This window comes from Melitaea cinxia, chromosome 1 (assembly GCF_905220565.1).
Source record: "Melitaea cinxia chromosome 1, ilMelCinx1.1, whole genome shotgun sequence".
NCBI classification, from domain to species: domain Eukaryota; kingdom Metazoa; phylum Arthropoda; class Insecta; order Lepidoptera; family Nymphalidae; genus Melitaea; species Melitaea cinxia.
This window is the reverse complement of record NC_059394.1, coordinates 14049418-14077330: the sequence shown is the minus strand read 5'-3', so window position 1 is coordinate 14077330 and position 27913 is coordinate 14049418. Positions and strand designations below refer to the sequence as shown.

The window sequence follows — 27913 nt, the reverse complement described above, 5'->3', positions numbered from 1 at the left end:
ATCCTTAACTTTTTACTGGGTGTATCGATTTTGATAATTTTCAATTTAATCGATAGCTGATGTTTATCTTCTGGTCACATATAAATTTTATCGAGATCTGATTACTACTTTTTGAGTAATCTCTGATAACGCGTAGTTACTTGAATATTTTTTCGTCGATCTACGTTGTATTACTCTACGTTGTATTACTCTTCGATGTAATTGAAGTCGGTTTTTTTTTCGTTTGCGAGCAAACACAATTATTTCAAACTAAAATGACAGGGCTACATATATAATGTTTTCCTATTTAATTTTTTCGGGGTATGAATTCGAAATTTTCTTAAATAGGTAACACACTTCTTACGTGACACAGTTACGGTACGGTATAAAATCAATATCCTTTCGAATTTTCAATTTTCTATCATTAGTGGTTTATACTGGGTTTGATATGTCAGTTGCTATATTGTTTTATAAAAATATATCTATATTGTATAGATTTGAATCATCTAAAGTTATAAATTTAGATGCTTAAAGAATTAAAAAAACGAGTGTGCTTTAGACCACACGACTGAAGTAAAACTTACGAAATGTACCTAATTCTCCCTCTCTCTCTTCACTGACATATCTCCCTCTTAACTTCCGTTCGCGTCACCCGATCACACTTTTCGTAACGCTCTTGTCACGCATTCGCCAGTTTACTCCCCAAGGATGATAAAGAAGTTTTGCTTCAAAAATACATGCATCTAAACAAAAAAAACGAGTGTGCTTTAGACCACACGACTGAAGTAAAACTTACGAAACGTAACTCTCTCTTTCTTATTCTTCGCCATTTAACGTCAGTAAACCTAACGCAATCATAGTATGCGAAGCCGATATTATTTACTAGGTTTCTTTTTTCCTATATCAGACATTAGTAGTTGCCGTATAAATAAATAAAAACAACAAAATTACTTTCTGTTTATAAACTTACTAGTAGTTTCTGAGATTAGCGCGTTCAAACAAACAAACAAACAAATAAACTCTTCAGCTTTATAATATTAGTTTAGATAACAACTTAAGCACTTACCTTATTTATTTCGTTATAAGTTGGAATAAAAAAGTATATTGTAAATTTATTCAGTTACTTTAAAATAATTTATTACCTACTTAAAAAAAGAAAATCAAAGATGCAATATAATTTCATGGTCATAAAATATAAGGAAACTAAATGTTTGACTAAATTATATAATTAATATAATTACTAATACATATATCTATGAATAAGGTATCGATTTTTAATTAAGTAAGTATACGTAATAACTATCTAAACACGATATTAACGTTTTTAATATTTACAATTCTTAATCTTGTAATAAGATTAAACAATGTGTATGTTATGAAGATTAAAATATTACAGTTAGTATGTATATAATAATATTACAATACAATAAAGATAATATTAAAAATTATAATGAGATCATCACCTCCCTTTCCGAATACTCATTCAGTATCACAGTTACTTCATTTACAAATACATTTTTGTATTAATTTTACTCTTTGGTCGAATTGTTCGCTTTAAACCGTCTTAAAATTCACATAAATACATTTCCCAAGAATGGAATATCAATATAATAATAATTTTTAATAACATCATTCAATTATAGACAAAAAAAAACATCGTGTATACAATCAAATAGTTTGTCAAACTTTACATGTTATACGTCAAAAATTATGTTGGAAATGTTCGGTGGTGTCAATCACATTTCGTTACAAAACAAATATTGCATATATAATTATTTTGTTCGGCAACATATTGATTGTCGTTTCTGTTTAGCAAAAAAATATTTATCATTAGTATAATGGTGTAAGTAGTCGCTTTACAGTTTGTCAATAAAATTTGATCGTTTACAGTGGTAAAAAGAATTTGAAAATTTAGTGTTTTTTTTTTAATTTCTTTTTAGAATATCTTTGTATTTAGCCTTGAATGATAGGCTACGTGTCGGCGGGCGCTGAAGCGGACGAAGGTGCGGAAGCGGTTGCAGGCGGAGATGGCGCGCTCGCGGCCGCTAACGCCGCCGCGTGTCGACGGGCCTTCAACCGCAGGTCCGCGATGGAAGATGACCGGCAGCGCGCCGCCAACGCAGCCAGGCCAGCGTACGGAGGACACAGGGCAGCTGCAGCGGCCGCCGCTGCACTTGCATACTAATATACACATACCTTAGAGTATACATTACAGTGTAATGTATACTCTAAGACAAATACATTGTTAAATATTTCATTATACGTTTCAGTGGCGTAGCGTGGTTGTCGGCCGCCCGAGGCGAAAGAAATTTTTGCCGCCCTCTTATTTTGATATTTCAATTTAATGTATACTATACATTACATACAATATAATAGAGAACTTTTCGGCAAAAACAGTCATCATTATTTTGCACTGTACAGGTTATTTATTTTTTATTTTTTTTTATAAGAATGGGAGCAAACGAGCAGACGAAGCCATCTGATGTTAAACGGCTACCGTCGCCCATGGACATCTGCAACACAAGAGGAATTGCAGGTGGTTATATCTATACATCTATACAAATAAAAAAATGGAGTGTCTGTTTGTAATATTCAAATAACCGCTTTTTACTAAATGCACCTGGATGAATATACGGTACATATACCAATAACCGCTTTTTAATGCACCTGGATGAATACACGGTACATATACCAAAATAATATTTTTAAAAAATTTTATCTGTCTGTCTGTGTCTGTTTGTTCTGGCTAATCTCTGAAACGGCTGGACCGATTTTGACGGACCTTCACTGGCAGATAGCTGATGTAATAAAGAGTAAGTTAGGCTACTTTTATTTTAGACATTTATTTAATTTTATAACTGTGAACTGAACAAAAACTTTTTTTTAATTCCACTCGGTTTTAAATAAAAAAATTCTCCTCAGACGCATAGGCCAATCAAGTAAAAGAGAGATAGATGCGGTGCAAGCGTGCAATGAGCGTAACGCTAAAATGAGTCATCCTTTTTCGTGCATGCCGCCGGCGTTCATCGATTGACGTTGTCCCGTCAAAAAATATTTTAGGTGTTATACCGGCTTTTTAAGCGGCGCGCCTATACCGTAACGACCTCGCGGAGCACTATTTTCAGAGTTAAAAAAAATTATAAATAATAGAGATAGAGTTCCGGGGGGCAACATTTTTTTATTGAAAATTTCCTCTTTTTCAGGATCTTTATTCAAATTTCCTAGAATATCATTATTTTAGAAATTATTAACGAAAAACTAAATACCTTTTTTATCTTATTTTGTTACTAACAATCGCAATTTTTTATGTGCTAGTATAGTTAACCCTTAAAAACAGTTTTCTAGACATTATTCCGAATTGAATGAGCTATCACACATATTTTTAGGAGCTCTATTTCTATTTAACACATTTTTGAACTTGTTGACTAGACTATTTGTACGAAACCCTGGGTACGCGAGTCTAAAACTCGCACATAGGTGGTTTTTTTATTTTAATAAATTAAAGTTTGAACAACACATCAGACAGTCCAATAGACAATTACATAAATATAATATTTAATACTCATACAGTCGAAAAATTCAAATTTTCACAAATTTGTTGATTTATTTCACAATCAATATACGTACTTATTTGAACAAAAATCACAATCTGGAAAACATAACATAATTAAGATACAAGACGATGTGAAATGGACAACTGACGATAAATCAATAATTTTCAACCTTTTTCAAAGAATCGCGTACTTCCCCGTACCTTAAAGGGACTTCCCCGTACGTGAAATAAACTATACTAAACTTAAAATGTATAAAAGATATAAGGGAGAGCTATCTTTTAACTTCGTCAGTATATTCATAACACTATTCTGAATTTAGAACTAGTGGAATTTCTTGTCAGAAAATTTCGAAATTTTTCAATTTTTTTGGTAGGTTTATTTTTGGCTTGTCGCTTTTTTATGTGGTAGAGGCTAGAATAAGTGCAATAGAAGTATGGCCTAGGTAAACATAATCCTGAACAACTTCGAGAAGGGCACCATCGACCTATACCAATCTCGGTATGACTCGGTAAACATAACTTTCGTTTTGTCTTGTTTTTTTTTTGTTCTGAAGTAACATACATAAAAAAAATACAATCGAATTGAGAACCTCCTCCTTTTTTGAAGTCGGTTAAAAAACTTCCAGATCTTTTTCTCTATGGTTTTGCGATAAAAAATTCTTGTTGTTTGATACTCAGAATAATGGTCCGAATTAATGGTTTCAATTAAAGGATAGCTGTCCCTTACATCTTGTAAGTAATAGAAGTCATTCTCGCTGATTATCAAGTAAAGACGTTGCCAGTCGCTACAAAATATCATTCAAAGAAAAGGGATTCCCCGACTTCGCCACAAAATAAGTAAGTAAAAATTCCGTGCTCCTTTCAATCGGTTCGAATTTGTAGTTGCAATAAAAATAATATAACATGGTTCAAATATTTACAAAATATTTTTATTATTTAAGTATTGTTAAATTTTGACGTCCCCTAAAAAGTGCCGACCGGTGCCGGCCGCCCCTGCCGCCCCTGCCTACTACGCTACGCCACTGATACGTTTCGACAACGCACTAGCGTATCAGTCGCAGCACTGGCTATTGCGCTTACGATCGTGGATTCGATCCCCACTCACGTCAAACAATTGTATTTGCCATGTAGATGCCTGGGCGTTGGTGCTTCGGTTTTGTGTATTTCCGGACCCTCGACACAGGAGAAAATTCTACTGTGTATCGTTGAGCCATTAAGCACACAAAAACTATAAACACGACACAAGAGTAAACAAACCTGATGTGCGGCAGCAGATAATAAAGCAGAATCGAAAGGAGCAAAAGCGGTGGCGGGCGGGTGAGGCGCGAGTGGCAGCGGCGGCGGTGGAGGAGCGCGCGGTGCCGTGCTCGCCAGCCGCGGCACTGACACGTAGGGCGCCACGCGACACGGCTCCAGCGGCGTACCCCCGCCGCCCACCAGCAGCCCTGGTAACGATTAAACTTTCTATTTTTTTAAGCATTTAGTAAGACGTATTTCAACTTTTGATATGTTCTAACATTAGGTATATATAGATAGAAAAATCGCATCTGCTTAATTCTAAGTTATTTTAAATAAATCCTACAGATGTAGAGAAAAAAAAAAACAATAATATTCGCAAATCTTTTCACAGATTTAAAGGTCACAACAGAATTATTTCATTGTGAAAATATTCTTACGTCAATATCTCAGGAACTGCAGGGCTATTCTGTAAATAACAATTTCGATATCGAGCTTCACCTGAGTGACAGCGCTCACTTCGAAAGCGAACCCACTTCACCTTGGTTTGGAATTCTGTAAACATTCCGTACGCACAAGCGATGTGAAGTGAGTGTCGAATCGAAGAGCGACAATTTAGAGCTGTGTATATTTTATCGATATTCTTTTCTTATGACTTTGTTTTAGAATATGTGCATGAAGTCAAGTGTCGAATCAAGTCTCGAATTGTGATGTGTGAAGCGGTAAATCCCCTTACAGAATACCGAATTCATACTACAGGGTTCAACTCGTCGCCGCACTCACAAGTGTGGCGCTACGGGACTGTCGAGTTTTAAGGACGCTATCACATTTTTAACTCGCTCAAGTTTAGGTATTTAAATCGCAACACAATAACATTACACGTACGCACACATTGATACCGCTTTCTGCTAGATTTTGTACCGAAGTAACTAATCTTGGTACTTGAAAGTATTAATTTTTAATTTTACTGGTATTGATTAGTAAATTTAGTTGTAAGTTTAAAGTCGAACTTGGTAACTGTTACTAAGTTACTGTTACCTACTATTACGGAACCTCTCCCTACTTTATGACGATGTCTTAAGGCGTCAGGGTATCTACTACTCGTTCGTCGTACTATACAATAAAATATAATAGATAATAATACGCTTATTTTTATAATTCAAAATCACATACAATTTTAAGTTATATTATTATAGTTTTAACATTATAATAATATAAACATAACATATTTTACGTAAACAATCTATACAAATAAATAAAATTGGAGTGTCCTTTTGTTATATTAAAATACTGCTTTTTACTAAATGCATACGGATGTATACACGGTCCATATACCAAAATAACATTTTTCCAATTTTTGTCTGTCTGTCTGTCTGTGTCTTCCGGCTAATCTCTGAAACGGGTGGACCGATTTTGACGGTACTTTCACTGGGATATACCTTATGCAATAAGGAGTAACTTAGGCTACTTTTATTTTAGAAATTTATTTATTTTATAACTCTGCAAACGGAACAATGATGATGATGATGAATGTAAATTTAAAATAAAATAATTTTTAACAAAAAAAAAGACTTCAAACAGGAAACTAAAAAGTGAAAAATAAATTTACTTAGTAAAAAGTAATTCGTATTTTGATTTAGTTAATCAGAAATGATTTAATAAATATTTTATAATTTTGAAGTTAGTGCCAAGTAAAAAAATAACTACTCTAGTATCTACTCGTAAGTTGTATTCAGTTTTCTTTCATAATTTGTTTCATTGACTATAAATTAGTTTGAATACTGTTATTATTCTGTTATTGTTTTGATATATTTAATAATATTTTTTGTACTTGTTTTTTGTGTGTGTTGTTTGTATTTGTTATTGTAGTCAGGTTGTTGTAGTATTTACTTGGCACCGACTTCAATATTATGAAATATTACAATACACAAGCACAAACACCCAGATCATGAGAAACATCTTATATGGCCAATACAAATGTCTGTCCTGCGCGAAGATTGAACCCACTAACGCCAGCGCAACAGCCAGTGCTGTGACCGCTGCGCTAACGCGTCGATATACTATGAGTAAAGTTCGCTATCAGGTGTACGTAATAACAACGTATTTATTATTATTATTATTATTATTATTAAAACAACCGGGACTGACAGCCTAGCGTGTTCTCTGAGGCTAGGTTGGTTGGGAGAACCACAAGGATTAACAACTAGACCAAAAATAAATATTAGTATAAACATAAATATCTACTCCGAGCGGGAATTGAACCCGCGACCGTCGGTTCCCTTTATTATCTTTCGTCTCCATCATCAGACTGTAATGGCACTTGTAACTCATATAGGTGCAAAGTTCTCATCGATAGAAACGAATTAAGTTCAAACACCAGGTAATTGCTATAAATTGTTGAAGAGTCCCCTCGACTATCTTTCTTCTCCATCATCAGATCGACTCCAGACCTTTATTAAATAGTAGTGCTTTATAGTACTTAATGAAAACATGATTAAATTTACTAGTCACTCGTACGATTTTTGAAAATTTTCCTCGATTTCTCTAGGATCCCATCATCAGATCCTAGTTTCCTTATCGTAGTACCAAACTAGGGATATCTCCTTTCCAACAAAAAAAGAATTATCAAAATCGGTTCATAAACGAAAAAGTTATCTCCGAACATACATTAAAAAAAATATATATATACGGTCGAATTGAGTAACCTCCTCCTTTTTTTGAAATCGGTTGAAAAGAAGACAAATTGCGAAGATTACTTATTATTATTGATTATTATATATAAACCAGATGCATAGCAAAGACAATCGATTGTGAAGTATCAATTTCGTCCAAGCACAGTACACACAAGGAACTCATTTTTTACGTAATTATTACTTGCGCTGAAGCGATACAGCCGTGCTTCCATGAGCGCGTTTCGGCGCGGAATGACGAACGACGATGGTTCACTTGTAAAAAATGTATGAAGAAATTTGAGAGCATTTCTTATTTTTCTCATAAATGGAAATATTATTTATTTTTATATAAAATATCTAGCGCTACGCATAGAGGACTAAATAAGCAACAATTTCTTAGTGTAGTTATTTTTCTTAGTGCAGTGTATTTAGATATAATGGTTCCTATTCAGACCCGTCTTTTTTTAATTTTTTGCGATTTCTGTGATGGTTAAACTGTATTTGTGTGAAAAGTTTGTATGGGGCTATAGAATTTTTATGGTCTCACTCGGAGATGAATATATTATCTTTCATTTGAAACCAAAATATCCTCTCAGGGTGACTCCTAATTAATTAAAATGGTACGTGAAAAACACTGATATTTGTGGAAAAATGTGATAGCGTCCTTAATGAATACGAATTTGATATCTCACCGCGGATTCCGCTGTCGAGACACGAAAGTGTTCTTACAGAATAGCACTACTGGATTACGTTTATAATACGAATGAAATCTACATTTTTGACTTCAAATTTTCTGTTAAATAAGTGTAAAATAAAGTTGGAAGACAAAAAAAAAGCTACTAATATTGTGTATATTATCTTTATAACAAATGATTGAAAAAACAATGATTGAAACGAAAAAACGCCGACTTCAATTACATCGACACAATCGATTAACAACGTAGGTAGACGAAAACATAGTCAAGTAAATATGCGTTATATTAAAGATTACTCAAAACGTTGTAATCAGATCTCGATGAAATTAAAATGTGACCACATGATAAACATCAGCTTTCGACTAAATTAAATATCATCTAATCGGTACACCCAGTAAAAAGTTCTGCCGTATAATACAACGCAGGTCGACGAAAAATTGTCAAGTAAAAACGCATTATTAGATATAGCTCGAAAAGTAGTTGTTAGATCTCAAATAAATTTAAATGGTACCTAATGACACGTACCACCTTTCGGTTAATTCTTTTGTTATCGAAATCGGTCAACCCAGTCAAAAGTTCTGAAGTAATATAAATAAAAAAAATACAATCGAATTGAGAACCTCGTCCTTTTTGGAAGTCGGTTAAAAACCCTATTGTGACTAACTCAGCTACAACTTTTAAATAATTAGAAACAAATCAATTCGCCTTAGCGACTGCGCATTGATCTGACTCGATTGTCAGAGACAAATGAGCGAACCACCGCGCCTCGCAAATCCGCCGAGATCCGTTCCCGAACTCCACTTAATTAAATTGATATTTAAGTAAAGCATAATTTGCTCGTAAATTAAGTGAGATTCGTTGTTTATAGCCCGCTCCGGGCGAAGTGCGCAATTAATAAATTAACAAAGATCTACCCGACTTAAGGTGTTCGGCGGATCTTTAGCAAAATTTTATTCATTATCTTAATTTTGTGTTCATTTAGAAATCCTGCTATTGATAAATTGATAATAATCAAAACAATTCAAATAAATTATCAAGTTCTAATTAAGTACTCGTAATAATAAATTGATTTAATATTATTTAAAGACAACCTTTAAACATAGTAAGTAGTTGATCGGACAGGTTAAGCTAATTTAGTACCTACTGTCAAAGTCTGAAAAACGTTATTTTAACAGTAGTCCGATGAACACAATGCTTGATGAGACGTCATATCGTAGACTTTATAGCGTTAGACGAGAATAAATTGTAAGAAAATTTATTAAGTTTGTATATATTCGTCAACTGGTATTATTACCTATGTACAAAAAATGGAGATTACATGAACTTTCTGTCTCTGTTCATACTTATAATAAAAAAACCTAAATTAGAGTATTAATAATTCAGTAAAAATATTTATCCGACATTCAGAAAAGACTTTTTAAGACTCTCTGGCACTCTATTTCCTTGTAAACTCTACGTTTATCTCAATAATCATAAGCGTATGTAAGTTCAAATGTGTATGCAGAGGGTTGGTTCGACACTGCGTGTAAATCAGGCAGGCTCCGGTCGCCCGTCGACATTATCAAAATAGATGCCCTCTGCGCGTATGAGTTATTTCCATATTTGACACTGAATTACTTTCGAGAAGTGCCGACATAAATACGAGCGGGTGAGTCCGGCACCCCCACGCCGCTCTCGCCCTTCGCCCCTGCGACCGCCGTGCATTTATTTGATTAACTCTGAGTTGTTTAATTTAATCGAATTATAAGGTAAGCTGGCGCGGGGTCTTCCCGCTCTTGCTTATTTTAAAGCGTTCGGAACATCTTTACAGCGGTTTCTACGTAATAAAACATCGCCACCCTCTCAGAGTGCAAATAACTTTACAATTTCATGAACAAGGGAACAATTAGGCGTCGATGTATTTTTTTCTTTTTGAATTTTACGGCGCTTGTTATTGTTTTTACAACGGGTGGCGCTCGGCCGAGATTCATACCTTCGTTAAAAATGAATTCTTAATTTTATATAGATTTACTACGGTCGCTTCGTGATTTGTAAGGTGTCTGACAAAAAAAATTATATTGCATTAATGCATTTATTTTTGTATATTTATACGTATTTTTGATTATACCACACGAAGTAGGTATGTGAAATGTTTTCTTATCGTTAGACATCTATCTCCTTTGTATCGTTAGTCATTAAAACAAATCGATCATCAGCTATTTAGATAGGAAATATTATATATGGAATAAAAATAACATAAACATTAGGACACTTCATACAATACACACTTTATAATTTAAAACATATCTCGCGAAACCGCGAGCATGACCATGAATCAATAAAAACATTTGTAATCTCAACGCTTTATAGGGGCAAAACATAACAAATAACCGTTTCATTTCACTTTACATGATTGTTCTCATGTTAGGCGCGCGGCCAGGGGAGGGTGTACGTAAGTTAATAAGACATTTAGCAGGGGACGGCGGGATTGCGTCCGAATGGCTCCCGCGGGGAATCATTTTATTCGATTCCGGAGAGCGGCTTTTTTCCGCTTTACGCTCTGTTTAGCGGTTCTTCAACGTTTTCGCAATCACGCTAAAGTGTAATCTTAGAGTAACCGAATTCCCGGCAGCCCGTCACCTCTGGTTAGTTGACGAGGCCCACACGCAGACGCAGTAGGACACCCTGCAAAATATGAGTTCTGTCTAATGAGAATCGTGACGTTTATTTGAAAATATATGATAACAAGCCAATAAAGATGAAATGTCATAATTTTATAACATAACATCTTTTCTTATCGTGTTCTGTATCTGTTGAAAGAAAATAATTCACTGTTAAAATCAGTTTGCCACCGGGTTTTTTTAATCTTTAAAGAATTTAGCCACACATAAGCAACCATGGCATTCTATACGTGTTCCTTTACTGGTAAACTGGGCTTGTCGTTACGATTAAAGAATGTTTTACTCTCAGGCCTGATCTTACAAACTTATACGTACGCAACCTTGGCTTCCTTGGATAAAGCATCGGATGGCATTCCAAGACGCAGTTCAATTCACCGACTGATCTACTATAACCATGAATCTGCCTACAGCTGAATTGGAAACATTATTAAAACTTTTGTCATAATCGTTTATTTTTTTTTTAATAATTTACGGGTACTGTGCAAATGTTCAATTACTAAGTGCGTTGAACCATTTCCTAAATTTATCGCCTCACGTGTAGGTAGAGCTTGCAGGTTTTTTACCGATTTCCTGCGATTCCCGCTCGGCCCGTTTTAATTATTCATTCGTGTGAGTTATGGTCGAATTAAAAAACTGTTAGAGTCGGACCGGCGCGGCGCCAGCGGGATCAGTAATCAAGTTAGACGGCGTGATGGAGAATACATAATGTGATAACCATTGCCCCGGTCTACGACGCTCGCTGGAATGGTAGACATTTAATATGTAATATGGTCCATTTGTATAAAGAGCGTTAATCAGAATTTCTACGTAACTTCATTCACTACAATAAATTATAAAAATATTTTTATTATAATAAAGGAAGGAGAAAATTAGATATGCTACGTTTAATAATAATTTTATCATTCAATATAATTGTGTTTGCTAGCAAACGAAAAAAAGCCGACTTCAATTACATCGACAAGTACAAAATATTCAAGTAAATGCGCGTTATCAAATATTACTCAAAAAGTAGTCATCAGATCTCGATTTTTTTTTCGTTTTATACAACAAGGGCAAACAAGCGTACGGCGCACCGGATAGTAAGCGATTACCGTAGCATATATAGACGCCTGCAACACCAGAAGCATCCCAAGCACATATCCGACCCTATCTCCAATCCCCCCCAGGAGCTCTGGTCACCTTACTCATCAACAGGAACACAACACTGCTTGAAAACAGTATTATTTAGCTGTGATCTTCTGTAAGGTCGAGGTACTAAGACAGTCAGGCTGCTCCATATTTTGAGCAGGAAATTGCCTGCTGTGCCCTACCTCACTAAATTTAAGCGGGACCACAAGACAAGCATCAGCTATCGATTAAAATAAGAAGCACTAAAATCGGTATACAAAGTTAAAAGTTGTACTTAATATAACGTAGGTCGACGAAAAAATAGTCAAACAAATAGACATAATTAGGTATAACTCGAAAAGTACTTGTTAGATCGAAATTTAATTTAAATGGGAACACATGACCCGCACCACCTTTCGATTAAAATAAAAACCATTGAAATCGGTAAAAACCCAGTAAAAATTGTAAGGTAACATACATTAAAAAAATACAATCGAATTGAGAACCTCCTCCTTTTTTGGAAGTCGGTTAAAATAATGGTTTTCCTCGTCCTTGACGTAATCTGATCATTTGAAACATTTCATTACAAAATTTTATTTTTTATTAAATTTGGATAAATTAAATTAAATATAAGAAGTTAACGTATAATAAACATTTTGTATCACGTTAACTTGAACATGCCACATTTAGGGTAGCATTAAATTTTCACTCGAGTGGATTGTTATTGTGCACAGCGCTGCCAACTCGGGGGAACTAGTTCGCTAGTATCATTTGCAATTTCTACTTTTCAAATACATTAAGCGGAGAATTATTTAACATAATACATACTTAATTCGAGCATTTGTTTTCATTAAAATTTTCATTATCGTAAGCGGTAACGCCATTGTGGAGTATGGATGACAAATGAGCAATTTTGCTTTACAAAATAATTATATTTTTAACGAGTTAATGAAATCATATTTATTAAATATTTTGATTAATAGCATACCTTTATGCATCTGGCTTTCGTGTTTTCGGCATTTTGCACGTCGATTTTGGAACCATACCTGAAATACACATTAATATTTTATATCGCTCCAAAAGTACTACAGTTTTTTTTTTCATTATATTATATCTATGTAGAATAGTTTTACGTGCTAAGTCCTGATCCAATAATAAGTTTGGACTAAAACAACATAAAATTTCATTAGTGTTTCCTTTATTTAATTGTTTTGTATTATGTACCAATTTTCACTCTAATCAGGTTAGTTTTCACGTAAAAGAGTAACCAATAAATGCACGCTTAAAAACTTTCCCCTTAGAAATATCATTAGGTTTTTTAAAATTTAGGTTTTACATTTTTTGCGCATTTTATACATTGCACTGAGTTTCTCTAGAGCCATAAAACTTGGCTATGGTTGTACAAAGTTAAATAATTTATTCAATGTGCTTCAATTTAGTCATGTTAAAATTTATACGTATACTTTATGACTTAATAATATATAAAATGTATTATCAAATAGCCTCTAGAGTAATTTGCTTATCTCAGTAATTACTGATTGGATTAAAGATTAAAATTTCGTTTATATTTAACGTATAGGTATTATGATTTGCTAAATCTTATAGGCTTAAACCTACCTAGCAACCGAGAAGTACCAACTAATGTGAACAACGGAGTGTTAACGTGTATTGCGCCGTTGATGTATCTAGTTTAATGATAGGCAGTGGCTTGCAGCCCTCTGTCGTGCAATCAGGCTGGTGCGTGCCCTCCTCACTAATGCGGTTAACCGTATCGACTGTTTGCTTATGTGCTCAATCACGTAACCGTCTTTACGCTGCGCTACTCGTCGACCTGCCGACTACTACCACACGCTAATCAATTATTAGATAGGCATAATATTTGCATATTGCAATTTAAAAATAGCCGTACACTTTGTTATCTATAGTGGTCTGGTTTGAGTTGAACTTATTATTAGTGCTTTGAAACATAGAGTTATATAGTTGTACGAGATAAATTATATGTTACGTTTGAACATTGAATTATGTAAATGCATATGAATAAAATGTTTTCATTCAATTTCAAAGCTAATTCGTAATATAAAATACTACCTGAATTTGTTTATACTACTTGTTTATTATAATTTCCTAAAATTTCGTAAAAAAAGTATTGAACATCGTTTCAATAAGATTATTAGTTTATATTTTCAATGAGATTAATATTAAAAAGTATTACCATAACTTACAGAAAGCTCCCAAAAAAAAAATACAATATTCATGAATAGACCAATAGACAGGCTGTATGAAACCTATTATATGAAATTAGTTTACGTAGACGGTCGAGCTCAATTTCGATCAGGCTTCATAAAGCAGTTGTATGAATACTAATTGATTTAATAAGAAATCAAAAACCTAAAAGAAATTGTGTGTGCTGAAGACCGCACGGCAGAAGTGAAAACTTTATTGGCAATCGCAATCAATTTATAACATAATACGCTTCAGCCTGTAACATCCCACTGCTATAGGCCTCTTTCCCCACGTAGGAGAAGGATCAGAGCTTAATCCACCACGCTGCTCTAATGCGGGTTGGTGGATATATTTCCTATTATGAGTAACGATCACTATCAGGTGTATATGATAACAACCGGAACCGACAACTTAACGTATCTACTCTCCGAAGCACGATGGGGAAACCCATAAGTACTAACAATCAGACCGGAAATAAATATTTGTATAAAGACAAATATCCACTCCGAGAGATTCGAACCCGCGTCCAGACAACAGAGAAGTCGTCATTATAATAATAATCTAATATATAAAATTCTCGTGTCGCGGTGTTTGTAGTTAAACTCCTCCGAAACGGTTTGACCGATTCTCATGAAATTTTTCGTGCATATTGGGTAGGTCTGAGAATCAAACAACATCTATTTTTCATACTCCGAAGTTATAAGGGGGATTAAGGGGGTTAATAACATATATGGCAAAACAACGTTTGCGGGGTCAGCTAGTTATAATATAATAATAACTATTAAATTCATAATGACAATTATTACGTATTAATTGAATATACTAAACACAGCGACACAACAGCAAAGAACAGCTGACTGTATCTTTCTCGCTCGGGTACACTCGGTGGTCCCGAGTTCACCCGACCGAGCCTTTCACCTCAGGAGCGTGATGGATCAGCCTAACTTACTATTTATGAAAAAATATGTGTACAGTGCGCCAAAAGAAGTTTTCACCCCATTAATTCATAATGTTTCTAACTTAGGATATGACAGACATACTTTTAAATGAGGCGGTAAAAGTCGGTTAAGACTGCAACAAAATAACCTTTAATATTAAAAGCGGTTCAAGAATAAAGATTTATGCAACTTTACAGAAAAAATGGGATTTCATACATAATAAATACCAAGTCTTGTTTCACCCCATTGGAGATCGAACTTCAAAAATACTGAAATACATGTTAATGTATTTGTCATCAAAAGCCTAAGGATAAAGTTTTATACTTTTAACTCTCGAAATGGCGTACTTTCGAAGTAACCTTACACTAATCATCATCAAAAGCGACGCTTCCATTAACGACACTGTCGAACATACACTCAAAAATGTCACGTTTGACAGTGTTTACCCCATGCACCAACAAAAAAGAAAATAATTTTCCTCTGCCAATCTTTTCAAATTTTACACTAGGTATTAAGAAATCCGAAATAAATTATTTCAAAGAAACAATTAATATAAAATAACCCTTTGAATTAATTAACGTTATTTTATTAGTGTTGTTACATTATTACTACAGGTTATTACATATGTTATAAATTTCGTTACAGTAATTGAATTAATAGGTACTTCAATAAAACTTCTGGTAAAAGTAAATACATCCGGTTCGGCTACTTAATGATTATTTTTTATTTATTTGATAATACTTACTTTAAAGTTATGCACAATTTAAATAATTATTATTAATAAAGATTATTATTATTTTTAAAAAACTTATTTATTTCCCTGCGAATTGTGAAAGTACTAAAACTTATTGAAATGTTATGTTTGTAAATGAAATAAATAATGTAACATTGATTGAGACAAATAAAAATACCTGTAGAGACAGACATTACACTGTTCCATTTAACGCTCTTATACATGACAATGTTTGGCAATTTTGCGCAGTATAACGCAGAGATCCTCTGCAATCTTAATATTGTGGCAATAACTTTACCCACTTTAAAAACAGCTATTTTGAAATCACAAACAGACACCTCAATTTAATTTTTATAGATAATAGATGTATAAATGCAAAAGTTTGGATAGATGTTCATTACTTTTTTACACATAAGCTACAAAAATTATTGCAATAAAACTTGGTGCAAATTTTATTCCGAAATTCCCTCGGGATCGGAAATTGCGCTGTCTGCGGATCCTGAAATCCTGAGGATCTAGTATTTCAATATTTTTAATGTGTATTGTATTTATTTGTTACAACAAAATAACTATATATGTGTTTTATTAATACATACCTACACGATTAAAGATACTATGAAATGGGATTAAAATGTTTAACTCCATAACAAAAGTATTGTCATTCATTGGATGGGAGGTTTTACATTATAGACTGTGTTTCAAAAGTCTGCATTAAAAGTTATGAACAACGAAAGGTTTATTAACAAAACCTTAATGCCTATATGTATATAAATATTATTTTTCTATTCAGCGATTATTATCGATTTTCGGACGAGTTTGGACTTCAATTTGTATTGAACTCACATGTGCATTCGTTTTCGGGTCACAAACCATAAATTTAATTTGATTACGTCGTGTTGATACATGGGCAGGCTTAACATAAAATGAAGAGGTATATTTACATGTTTGCTTGCTATTTAGTCGGAATTGTCTAACTTAATCAAAGCTAATGAACGCGCCCCTAGTTAGCTATCGGTCGTTTGCTACAGATGCGACAGTTTGAGTCTGTACTTATACGTAAAGAAGAAAAGATTTGCTTTCTATCAAAAAGCTTTGAGTCTACTCAGCTGATTTTCTCAATAATTGTTTGACTATTTGGAAGATGAATTAAACTTACAAACTTTAAAAAGCGTGCCTACACCTGCATACATATAAAGTAAGGATTGACGTCTTTTAAAATTATAGTAATGACAATTTGTGTGATATATACCCTACGATATAAGTAAAATAATTTAATTATAATTAAATTACATTTTTTAATTAATACCTATATTTGTGAAGCTTTATGGCTGGATTTGTAACTTATCCTTAAGTAACAAATAAACTGCCATTACTTATTTTCTGATGTAGTAGATATACTAGTATTAGAGTGTACAATGAAAGTACATAATCCCGCTAGCTGAGATAATTGAAAGTAATACTGCCAGACACCTTCCGTCGGCAGTAGGTATTTGTTGTCTGACACTTCAAGTATTGAAATAAAATAAAAATAACATATAACTTTGCCCAGGAAACGTTTCCTAAGCATTAGATTACATATACAATTACATAGTTCCATTAATTATAACCCTGGCACCAAATACGACCGTAGATGATAATTTAGAATTTGGTATTAAATAGGTATGAGAAGCTTGTGCGGCTCCTACAGGGACGCAATTTTTTTTTTGGGTTCCAGACACTTGTACACAAAGACGTAAAAAGATAAAATAGTATGTCTACGAAATCGTTATCAATTTTTTTTGAAGCTGCTACCATTTTTCATTTCATTCTTTTCTTACAAATTACGATCTTAGATAACACGTGACCATAATTATATTAGACACATTTTACTTTTCTTCGAAGATATAAAAAGACAGCTATGTTTTACCTCATCCGTTGATAGAATTAAATAAATAACACAAGATTGACCAGTTACGTTTCCGTGCCAAAACACCTCTACTTGACACTAGTTAAGACGAAGAGTAGGGGTCAGAGAGCGTTTTATCCATTTATTCCTTCCCCTTACACCGAACGAGACTATTTAATACTGATCGGTCACTAATCGCAACATATCGCCCATAAACTCCGCTGTCTTGATACCATCTAATCTTGTCAGAAAATTAAATGACCTCTAATTTAATTGAATATTATATACAGATATTGTATACAGATATTTTTACAATTATAAAAGTTACATAGACATTTATTGTGATGTTATTTTTAGTAACATACACATGTTATCAACATTGTTAGCTTGTTATTAGCTTTTTAGTTTTCTATTCAATATTGGATATTATAGGTCGGAGAAAAAGTATTTTCGTATTATATTCTTAAAATCTTTATGGTTCTCTTGTTTGTTCTCTTATCTGGTTTTGATATAACGAAAAAGTGACATTTCAAATATTAAATTAAAAAGTAGTTTCTCGCCACTTTTCATTTGTTTTTTTGTCTGCCTAAATGGGAGAATCCAATGAAGAAATTTGGTACATTTTAAAGGTTTACTTTTAAAAAGGGAAAATGCGACTCCATGCGCGAACAAAATAAAAAGATCTCGATATATGGGTGCCACATGAACTCACTGAAAGAAACCTAATGGACCGCGTGTACTCACATTTGCGAGTCTCTCTTAAGACCTAATAATAGCGAACCATTTTTGAAGATATTTATGATGTCAAGCTGCACAGACTATCGCGAAACCTGGGTTGACACGCCTTAAGGTGATGTTTAGTATATGGTGGGATTGGATTGGGGTTGATTTAGGGTTGGTGGGATTGGGGTACCATTGATTATGAGATTTCTATATGGCCAATACCATTTGTCATGCAGAGCAACAGCCACAAACCAGTAGTATATTATATTGATTTAATATACTACTGGTACGCGGTCACTTTTCTTATTTAAATTTATATTTGTTCGGGTGCTTACCACGTTCCCCTATTTCCCGTGATCATGGCGATTGAAACATTACCTAAATATAGGGACCTTAAAAACCAATAAACGCAGTAGTATATTATAATTATTGTAATTAAATTTTGTACAATCTTGATCTGAGAAACAAGATTCGGGTACAAAATTAACATTTGGTACAAATAAAGAAAACAAAAAAATTATGAAAATAAAGGACCTTTTTTTTAATTTTTCAATTTGACTACAGACTGACTATCGTCAAAAGAGAATAATATGCGTGTGTGTGTCAAATACATGGTAATATGTGTATTTTTTTTTTATTGATTTAATATATTTTCATGCATAATTTAAAAAATAATAATAGCATTCTGCACTCCTTCTCTATATAACCTATAAGTTTGCGAAATTTTATAATCCTCCGTCCACTCAATTTTCATAAAAAGGAGTACAAAGTTTTGCTTCACGTATTAATATATAGAAGATAAGCTGTAGCTATCCAATTAAATAAGATAATATAAATGATATAATGATTGTATATTCTATAATTTACTATACAATATAATACGTAATATTAAATATAGGTAAAATATTCATGGAATAATTGTTAATGTCACCACCACTGCTATCACCGACACCAAAACACGGGCTAGCACCACTAAATTTTCCAACAAAAGCTCCGACATTTAAAAGAAAACATACTGAAAATTTTTCTACGTGTCAGGAAATATTTCCGCAACGTGACCGCGATTCAACTTCTTAGCAGATTAAGTTCATTATCTTAATAGTAGAAGAAATGTTATCCCTTTCACAGGATGTTTGACAGATGTTACAGCCGTTTTATGATACAACATTCTTTTACTGATTGATAACTTTTACTGACTAAATGTTGTCATAAATAATTAAATTTAGAAGTGTTTCATACGGATGTACTTATTTTATTTGCCGTAAATTTATGTCCCCTTCAGCTACATTCTACTTAGCGCCAATTGAGCGCTAATAGCGATATATGGCCGATAGAGCGGCACTTGTCGGGTGGTAATTACGTGCATTAGTAATGAGGGTCGCATTGTTACGTTCCGATTGCAGGGGATCGCTTCCTCTAATTGATATCGCACGTGATAATTTTTAGTATCATGTGAATTGTTTTAGACTCGCAGTCGTGTATAATTTCTTTTTATTTTATTATCATGTTAATTCATCTTGTACTAATGTTATAAGGGCACCATCTATACCCTAATTTTTTTATCATTCTTATATTCCGCAATAGCTGAGTTGATTTTGATTTTTTATTAGTCTGAGAAAGCTATGTAATTTAAAAGTAGCAGATGTTATTATTAGCTGTGGTGACTATGGGCAAAACACATAAGTTCAAGTTATTTTTGACGTAAACTTGTGGAGGCCTATGTCCAGTAGTGGACTGTATAGGCTGTAATGATGAGATGTTATTAAACTCCACTCTATGCGTCGCTGTACCTAACTTTGTCTGGCTGACTCGAATTCTAATTGTACACGAACTTTAAGGATATTTACAGTGGTTACTCGTAGTAAATATATTAAGATGATATTTATATACATATGATATTTACCTGCACTCTTGCTTCGCTAAGACCAAGGCGTTGGCTAAGCTCCTCGCGCATAAACGCGTCGGGGTAGTGTGTTTCATCAAACAGCCGCTCTAACTCGCCGAGTTGCTCGAGAGTGAAATTCGTTCGCGATCGTCGTTGCTTTCCCCCGCCGCTACCGTTGTTGTTCCCGCCGTTCGACTTGTCAGTGAAATCTAAATAAAATGTATGAAATTGTTGAGGATAAAAAATCAAAACTTTTTTCTTGAAATTCTTAAGAGTAATAATTACATAAATCATTTTGAATACTTGAAAATATTACTACAATTGATAGTTGACAATGTGAAAAATCTTTAATATGATGATGTGAAAAAATCATATATTTTTAATGTAATCGCTGTATAGCCTTTTAGATAATCAATGTGCTAATCGATTTGGGGTGAGCGAAGCGAGTTCGAGATTGTGACGAACGAGGAGGCGATACGTTTAAGATGTCGTTTGAAGCAATTTAGCAAATTGGGAAGCTCTCCTTTTTATACGGCAATTATGTAAATGGATGGATTATCGTAACGTGGGCGGTGCTGCGGGCCACACCCTCTCCCCTTTCGTCCCTCGAGCATTTTAACTCCTTAAGTGACTAAGATTCGTGATTAATTGTTATGCAATGCACAAATAGTTCTTACAGATACTTATTCAATTCCACTGTAATATTTGAAATACTGCTGTAATACTAATTTTACTTACACAATAATTAAATATTTGAAAAACAATTAACACAGATTTCAATAACTTAATATTTACGAACTTTAAAAACATTTTCACCAAAGGAACAAAGACGGTGACTCAAATTTTAGTGGTAAGAATATTATGGAATTTATTACATTACGTAATGTTGTAGTAAATACATATTAAATACATTACATTAAACTCTATTCATACGAGTCTTAGGTATACCTAGATGTACAAATATTGTAAATGGAAATTTTTGTGAATATGTAGATATGTATAGTGTATACATCTATACTAATAAATAAAATTACACATGTACATATACCAAAATAATATGTTTTACAATTTTTGTCTCTCTGTGTATTTGTTCCGGCTACTCTCTGAAATGGCTGAACGAATTTTGACGGGACTTTCACTGGCAGATAGCTGATGTAGTAAGGAGTAACATACGTTACTTTTATTTTAGAAATTTATTTATTTTATATCTCTGCGAACAAAACAATAACTTTTTGTTAAATTCCACGTGGATGAAGTCGCGGGCACAGCTAGTATTATATATGTATTTGTAGCTAAGGTAGGGCAGTGCCGAAGTAGGCCTGGGGAAGTACCTCGATTTTACAGAAGATCACAGCTAAATAATTAATACTGTTTTCAACCAGTTGTGTGTTCCTGTTGGTGAGTAAGGTGACCAGAGCTCCTATGTGGAATTGGGAATAGAGTCCGCAACGCGCTTGCGATTGCTTCTGGTGTTGCAGACATCTATAAGCTACGGTAATGGCTTACCATTATGTACTTGAGACGCACGCTTGTTTGCCAAACTAGACATTTAAAAAAAGCCTAAAATTGACAAAAAGGCTATCTTTTATTGTGGGATTAATATGAGTTCAATTAACTTCAAGAGAGAACTGTCAAAACTACTTGTCGCGGTTTTTGAATGAGAAATCCCAAAATGTTTACAGCAACGGAATCCTGTCACTAACAACGAGATAGCGGCAAGTTATCGTACAAAATGGTACACAAATATTATAATTAATGTAAATAAATTTTGTAAAATCTTACCTTGAATTTCTATATAAAACATAAATAAACTTTTTCCCTGACCTGATAAAAATCTCCTGCTACAGTGTTTGTTATAAAACTCTTCGAAAACGGCTTAATTTATATTTGTACTTTCTCCGAATTTCTTTCTTCGCCTTCCTTACGTTCAATAATTTTTACGAAAACCTTATATATAGCTTAAACAGTTGATAATTTGTGTATCATCATCATTACTTAAAGAACATCATCAGAGAGATGGATCTACCAATCCAAAGCAGCAGATACTGAGCGAGAATCATATCATAGTATAGTTAGCAAACAATAAGTGGAAAATACTGTAGTGTAAAGAATATGTAATAAGACTTCCTTTGATGATATAATAATATAGAAACTACCTTCAAATATAAAAAAATACAGACATAAAGGCGAGCACAAAAGGATCCAAACATAGAGATAGTCTGATTGATAATGATCGATGACTGATTTCGATGATACTTTTTTTAATGGAAAGATGGAACTTGTCATGTGGGTCTCATTTAAATACAATTGAGATCTCACAAGTACTTACTTTTTGTGTTATCTCTAATAATAACAAACGCTCTGCTGTGGTGGTGCGTAAATCAATATATTACATACTAGCCGACCCATCCCCACTTCGTTGGGAGATAATTATTTTTGTGATGCAAATATACAGTAAAGTTTTTATCTCGCTCGCATTTCTCCGACTTGATTTACATATACTATTATTTTTCAATGAATTTTTCGTTCAATAACAATCAAATATAGCCTATATCACTCCTGAATAGTGTAGCTTTTTGTTAGTGAAAGAATTTTCATGATCGGATCAGCATTTGCGAAGATTACCTCCTAAAACCAAACAAACTTAGAAACTTTACCTCTTTACAATATTAGTATAGATAATAATAATTGTGTTTGCTCGTAAACGAAAAAAAAACCGACTTCAATTACATTGACAAGTAATACAACGTAAGTAGACGAAAAAAATTACCAAACGCACAGTCGTCACTACGATTTTCGAGGATTTCAATCGATTTCACTGGGATTCCATCATCAGATCCTGGTTTTCTTATCATGGTACTACACTTGAGATATTTCATTTCCAACAAAAAAACAATTATCAAAAATCGGTCCATAAACGACGAAGTTATCCCCAAACATACATAAAAAATAATTATTATTATTATATACGGTCGAATTATTGAGTAACCTCCTCCTTTTTTGAAGTCGTTTAAAAATGTAACGGGTCGCTGTTTTTAGGAGATTATAATGTGTTATTATGAAAAAAAAACTATTATTGGGACTTGTCTGTTTGTCTGTTTGTCTGTGTGTTTGTGCACGCTAATCTCAGAAACGGCTCAACTGATTTAGATGAGGTTTTTACCAATATATTGTGGCAAGTTTAGCTTAACGTTTAGTGTTTGTTTCATGTCAATCGGTTCATAAATAAAAAAGTTATGCCAATTTAGAGAATCACGTTGGACATGTAATCACTTTTCCACGCAGACGAAGTTGCGAGCAAAGCTAGTATAAAATGCTCATGGTTCTCTGTTCCTAAGCTAAGTATTTTAATGCTTGTGTTATAGGTTACAGCCGCCTGATATAGCGATATAATTTTTTATATAAATATACATAGAAATAATACATATATAAATAAATATTAATAATACACCCAGATTTAGGCTGAAATCGAACCCTCGGAGCAGAAAGCAGCGTATAGCAAGCGAAGTTTACCGTATCAGCGTCTACACACCGTCGCTTTGCGGGTTTGATTCACACGGAATAGATAAATATCTATTACAAACTGGATAGAAATATTTGTAAATATTTCTTTCCGGTTTGGGTGTCTGTTCATTTGGATCTCCCACCGTGACTCGGGTCCCGGTTATTATCATAAATACTTGATAGCGATTGTTACTTATAGTAAAGAATATATCTGGCAACTTACTTGACTATTTCTTTAACTATCTACTCTGTATTGCTGGTCAATGTAGACAATTAAAGTCAGTTTTTTTTCGTTGGCAACATAATTGACGATTCACAAGATAGGTCCGACTTTGTCGGGTCAAGTAATGCGTTCATAAAAATATAAGTAGGTAAGTATTGTTTATTAATCATTTTGTAAAAATACATATTAAATATGTTTTTTACAGTTTTCAAATTAGTAATTGTTTGGCATAAGGTACCTAATTGAAATTTTTGAACTAACACTTTAATGTTAATTTCATACCCACTCATCCATACCAACTCCACCCATTTGACTCCATCCAACGCCGGGCAATTTGCATTGTCGACGATCCCAAACTCACGGCCGGTTTAGAACCTTTAAGCATAAGGAGAGACGTTGGCTCTCTGTGTGTTTTTTACCGTCTGTACAACGGTGAGTGTTCTGACGAACTATTTGATATGGTGCCACCTTCACGTTTTTACCATCGTAACCTTCTCCGAAGGACTAAGTTACATCCACATCATTTGAATGCATGCTTTGCGACCAATGTGCGAGCTTCACGCGCATTCTTTCCCTGTACATGCAAGTTGTGGAATGACCTTCCTCCTGAGGTTTTCCCCGAGCGCTATAATTTGGGGTTTTCAAGCGTCGAGTGTAGAGGCATCTTTTTCCTAAAGGCCGCCAACGCAACTGCAACTCCTCTTGTGTTGCAGATGTCCCTGGGCGACGGTAAAACTTCTTTGGGCACGCTTGACTCGGGGACTATGGGGACCTCCATTAATTACGTGAGCTCAGAATGGGTGGGGGGAGGGGTCCAATGAAATGTAAAATTGATATATTAATAAAATCTTAATCGATTTTTGCTACAGCTATTGTGTATTTTTATATTAATTTACAAAATGTTATGAAGTATGCAATAACACTCGATTATCGATAGGTATGTGCCTATTTTATCTTATACTATTAAGAGGAAAGGGTACCGAAGAGACTTTTCAACGAGCAATTCTTGTATATATATAGAATCTGAATCTCGGAAACGGCTCCAACGATTTTCATGAAATTTAATATGCAGGGAATTTCGGGAGAGATAAATAAATCTAGCTAGAATTCATTTTTAGGAAATGTCGTTTTATCCCAGTTTTTAGACAATGAAAAAATATCGTTAGAAGGTAAATTTCGCAAATATCAGTAAAGTTGTAATAGCTCAGGTGGAAAATCGACCGAAAAGACCATGGTTCAAATCCTCGATCGATTATTGTTTTTTCTTTTTTTTTCTAATCACTCTCACGTTATTTTTTATTTAATGTGTAAAAAAAATCGTAAAATATTATTTATATTATCATTATTATTTTTTAATTATTTTTTATTTTATTTTTGATTACTTATATTTATTTATATTTTTTATCATTGTCGGTAAAAAAAAAATATTATTCATATTTTATAAATATGTAAGTCGTATTTAAATATGATTTCCATAAAACACGATTTCCAAAAAATACCGAGCTAAGCTCGATCACCCAGGTACTTTTATTATAAGGCTAACTACTAGGGTGTAAAATGAGCTTCTTATATTATTAAAAATATTTTATTCCAACAACACAGGTAACGAAAATAAATTAAAAAGAAAAATTATACTAATTATCTTCAGGAATTTACTTACATAGATGTATAGAGCTCTTAATTCGGTTGTGTAGAAATAATTTTTAATAAAAATCGCACTACTATAACTGAGGTAGAGCACAGCTTAACTCAGGTAGGGCACAGCAGGAAATTTTCTGCTCAAAATATAGCCCGACTGGAGTACCTCGACCTTACAGAAGATCACGGCTAAATAATCCTGTTTTCAAGCAATGTTGTGTTCCTGTTGGTGAATAAGGTAGCTAGAGCTCCTGGGCAGAGTTAGGGATAGGGTCGACAACGGGCTTGCAATGTTTCTGGTGTTGCAGACGTTTATAAGCTACGGTAATAGCTTACCATCAGGTGAGCCGTACGCTTGTTTGCAGACATAGTAGTATAAAAAAAAAAAAATTAAAAAAAACAACTAGTCTCTGTTAAAATGTTTTAAGGACTTTAACACCGAACAAAATAATATATCAAACTAAGAGTAAGTAGGTATCTACTATAGTTTTGATACATAAGTACTGAATAACGTACTTAAAAAGCTCTTGTTTTTTTTTTACACATCTCCTTATAGCAATTTTTTTCTCATACCAATCTATTATTCCAACAAAAACAAATAGTTACTTAACATTTTAATATGTTTGCATAGTAGGCAAATAATCATATTTTTAAAAAAACTATAGCGGTAATAACAAATATACAGTGGTAGAGTAGTTTTTAGTTCAGTCCAGTTTTTATTATTTCCTTAATAAGAAGTCAAATCAAAATCAAAATCAAAAACAAATTTATTCTAATAGGCTCTATGAGCACTTTCGAATGCGTTTTACAAATTAAAACTTTAAAAATGATTATTATTTTTGTAAAAGTAAAGCTACCACCGATTCAGAATGTAGATTCTGCAGAGAAGAATCGGCAAGAAACTCCACATATACTTTTTGAAAAATAATATATAAATTGTGTTTTAGTACAAAATTAGTAATATCTTGCATGAAAAACAGCGTCAATAAGTCCACACATCTTTATCAACTATGTAATCCTGCACCGAATAATATGCTTTATCTCTTTTTTTTTTTTAAATTAAAGCTTTAAATTTATGTTGAGACTATTCCAAAATTGTTTGTGGGATTTTATTATACATGCGAATACTATAACCCAGAAAGGAGACGTTTACTTTGCGCAGTCGGAAACTTGGAGTTACAATTTTGTTATTCCTTCTCGTGTTTACAATGTAGGTAGGTATATGTTGAACGTAGAACAACAATCATGGCTGATCAATATGTCATTTAGCGCATTTAAATTATAATCACATTATTAATTAATTAATGTAAAAAAAAATTGCTCTTTGCTTTAAATTATGTGAATAGTTGATGAATGAATGAAAGTTGAGTGTGATTTCAGCTTCAGTTTTATCGTCACCCGAATCAGTAAGTTGTTGTTAAAATGAAAATCGCAACATAAATAAATGCTTTACTACTAAATTAAGTTGGTACCTATTTAGTTAAAAAAAAATCTTTTACACGTTAGTTTAAAAAAACTGGTTACCTTGTAATAAAGGGACAGCCTTTTTATTGATGTAAAAGAACAAAATATAATAAAATCTACTAAAGAAAACTATCATATTCGCATTAGTATGTATAGATCTGCTGACTTCTGAATTGAAATTTGCCGTGCAAACGTTAAATAAACACATTTGTTTATAATATATTAGTATGTCTTACCGTGTTTATGATCGTCATCATCCTCTTCTCTCTTATAATTCTGGAGAGGAACCGGAGAAACAAGCCAATTTCTAGGTCTTTTCGCCGGCGGTGCTTTCTCTTCTAACGCTGTGATATCTACTTCCTCGTCGACGTCATCGAGGTCTCCGGGCTCCGGAGGCGGTGCGGGCGCTTCACCACCTTCCAGCGACTTGCTGACGAAGTCCGCCAGCCGCTCCATCACCATTACTGCCTCGAACACGCGACCGCACGCGCGGCCATCGCTCGCCACGCTCTACGGATCACACTGCAGCGGAGGCGGTTCGAACGCCTACATTACCACATAAACAACTTGACTATAATAAAAATAATCCTTTCCCTCTTTCTAATATGGATGATTTTCCAATGATGGGTCGTTGGGGCGGAATGAGACTCCGCCCAAGTTTCGCGCACGCGCCCGCCCTGGCGGCGGACACGTATGCTAACTGAAGTTGCCGACGGCGACGACGTATAATACACGCCTACATTATCGTTATATTGAAAATGAATTTTTTATTCGGTGCTTTTGTGTTGTGTGATG

At 33.7% G+C, this 27913-nt stretch overlaps 1 protein-coding gene across 1 annotated transcript; it reads right to left on the bottom strand.

Moving 5' to 3' along the window:
• Positions 1-1890: 1890 nt before the first annotated feature.
• Positions 1891-27580, bottom strand: LOC123669992 (short stature homeobox protein 2-like). Its single transcript, XM_045603495.1, has 5 exons — positions 27355-27580; positions 20308-20498; positions 12891-12948; positions 4790-4977; positions 1891-2160 (listed from the first exon to the last, which is right to left on the bottom strand). The coding sequence occupies exons 1-5, from the start codon at positions 27578-27580 to the stop codon at positions 1951-1953; spliced, it is 873 nt and encodes a 290-aa protein (XP_045459451.1). The 3' UTR covers positions 1891-1950.
• Positions 27581-27913: the final 333 nt, after the last annotated feature.

Bases quoted from the DNA above. Each gene is read 5' to 3' on its own strand.
- LOC123669992 (XM_045603495.1), bottom strand. From the start codon at position 27,580: ATGGTGATGGAGCGGCTGGCGGACTTCGTCAGCAAGTCGCTGGAAGGT. The intron at 20,499-27,354 runs GTAAGACATACT...CATTTTATTTAG, and splicing joins TGATGACGATCATAAACACG to ATTTCACTGACAAGTCGAAC. The intron at 4,978-12,890 runs GTATGCTATTAA...AATCGTTACCAG, and splicing joins CGAAAGCCAGATGCATAAAG to GGCTGCTGGTGGGCGGCGGG.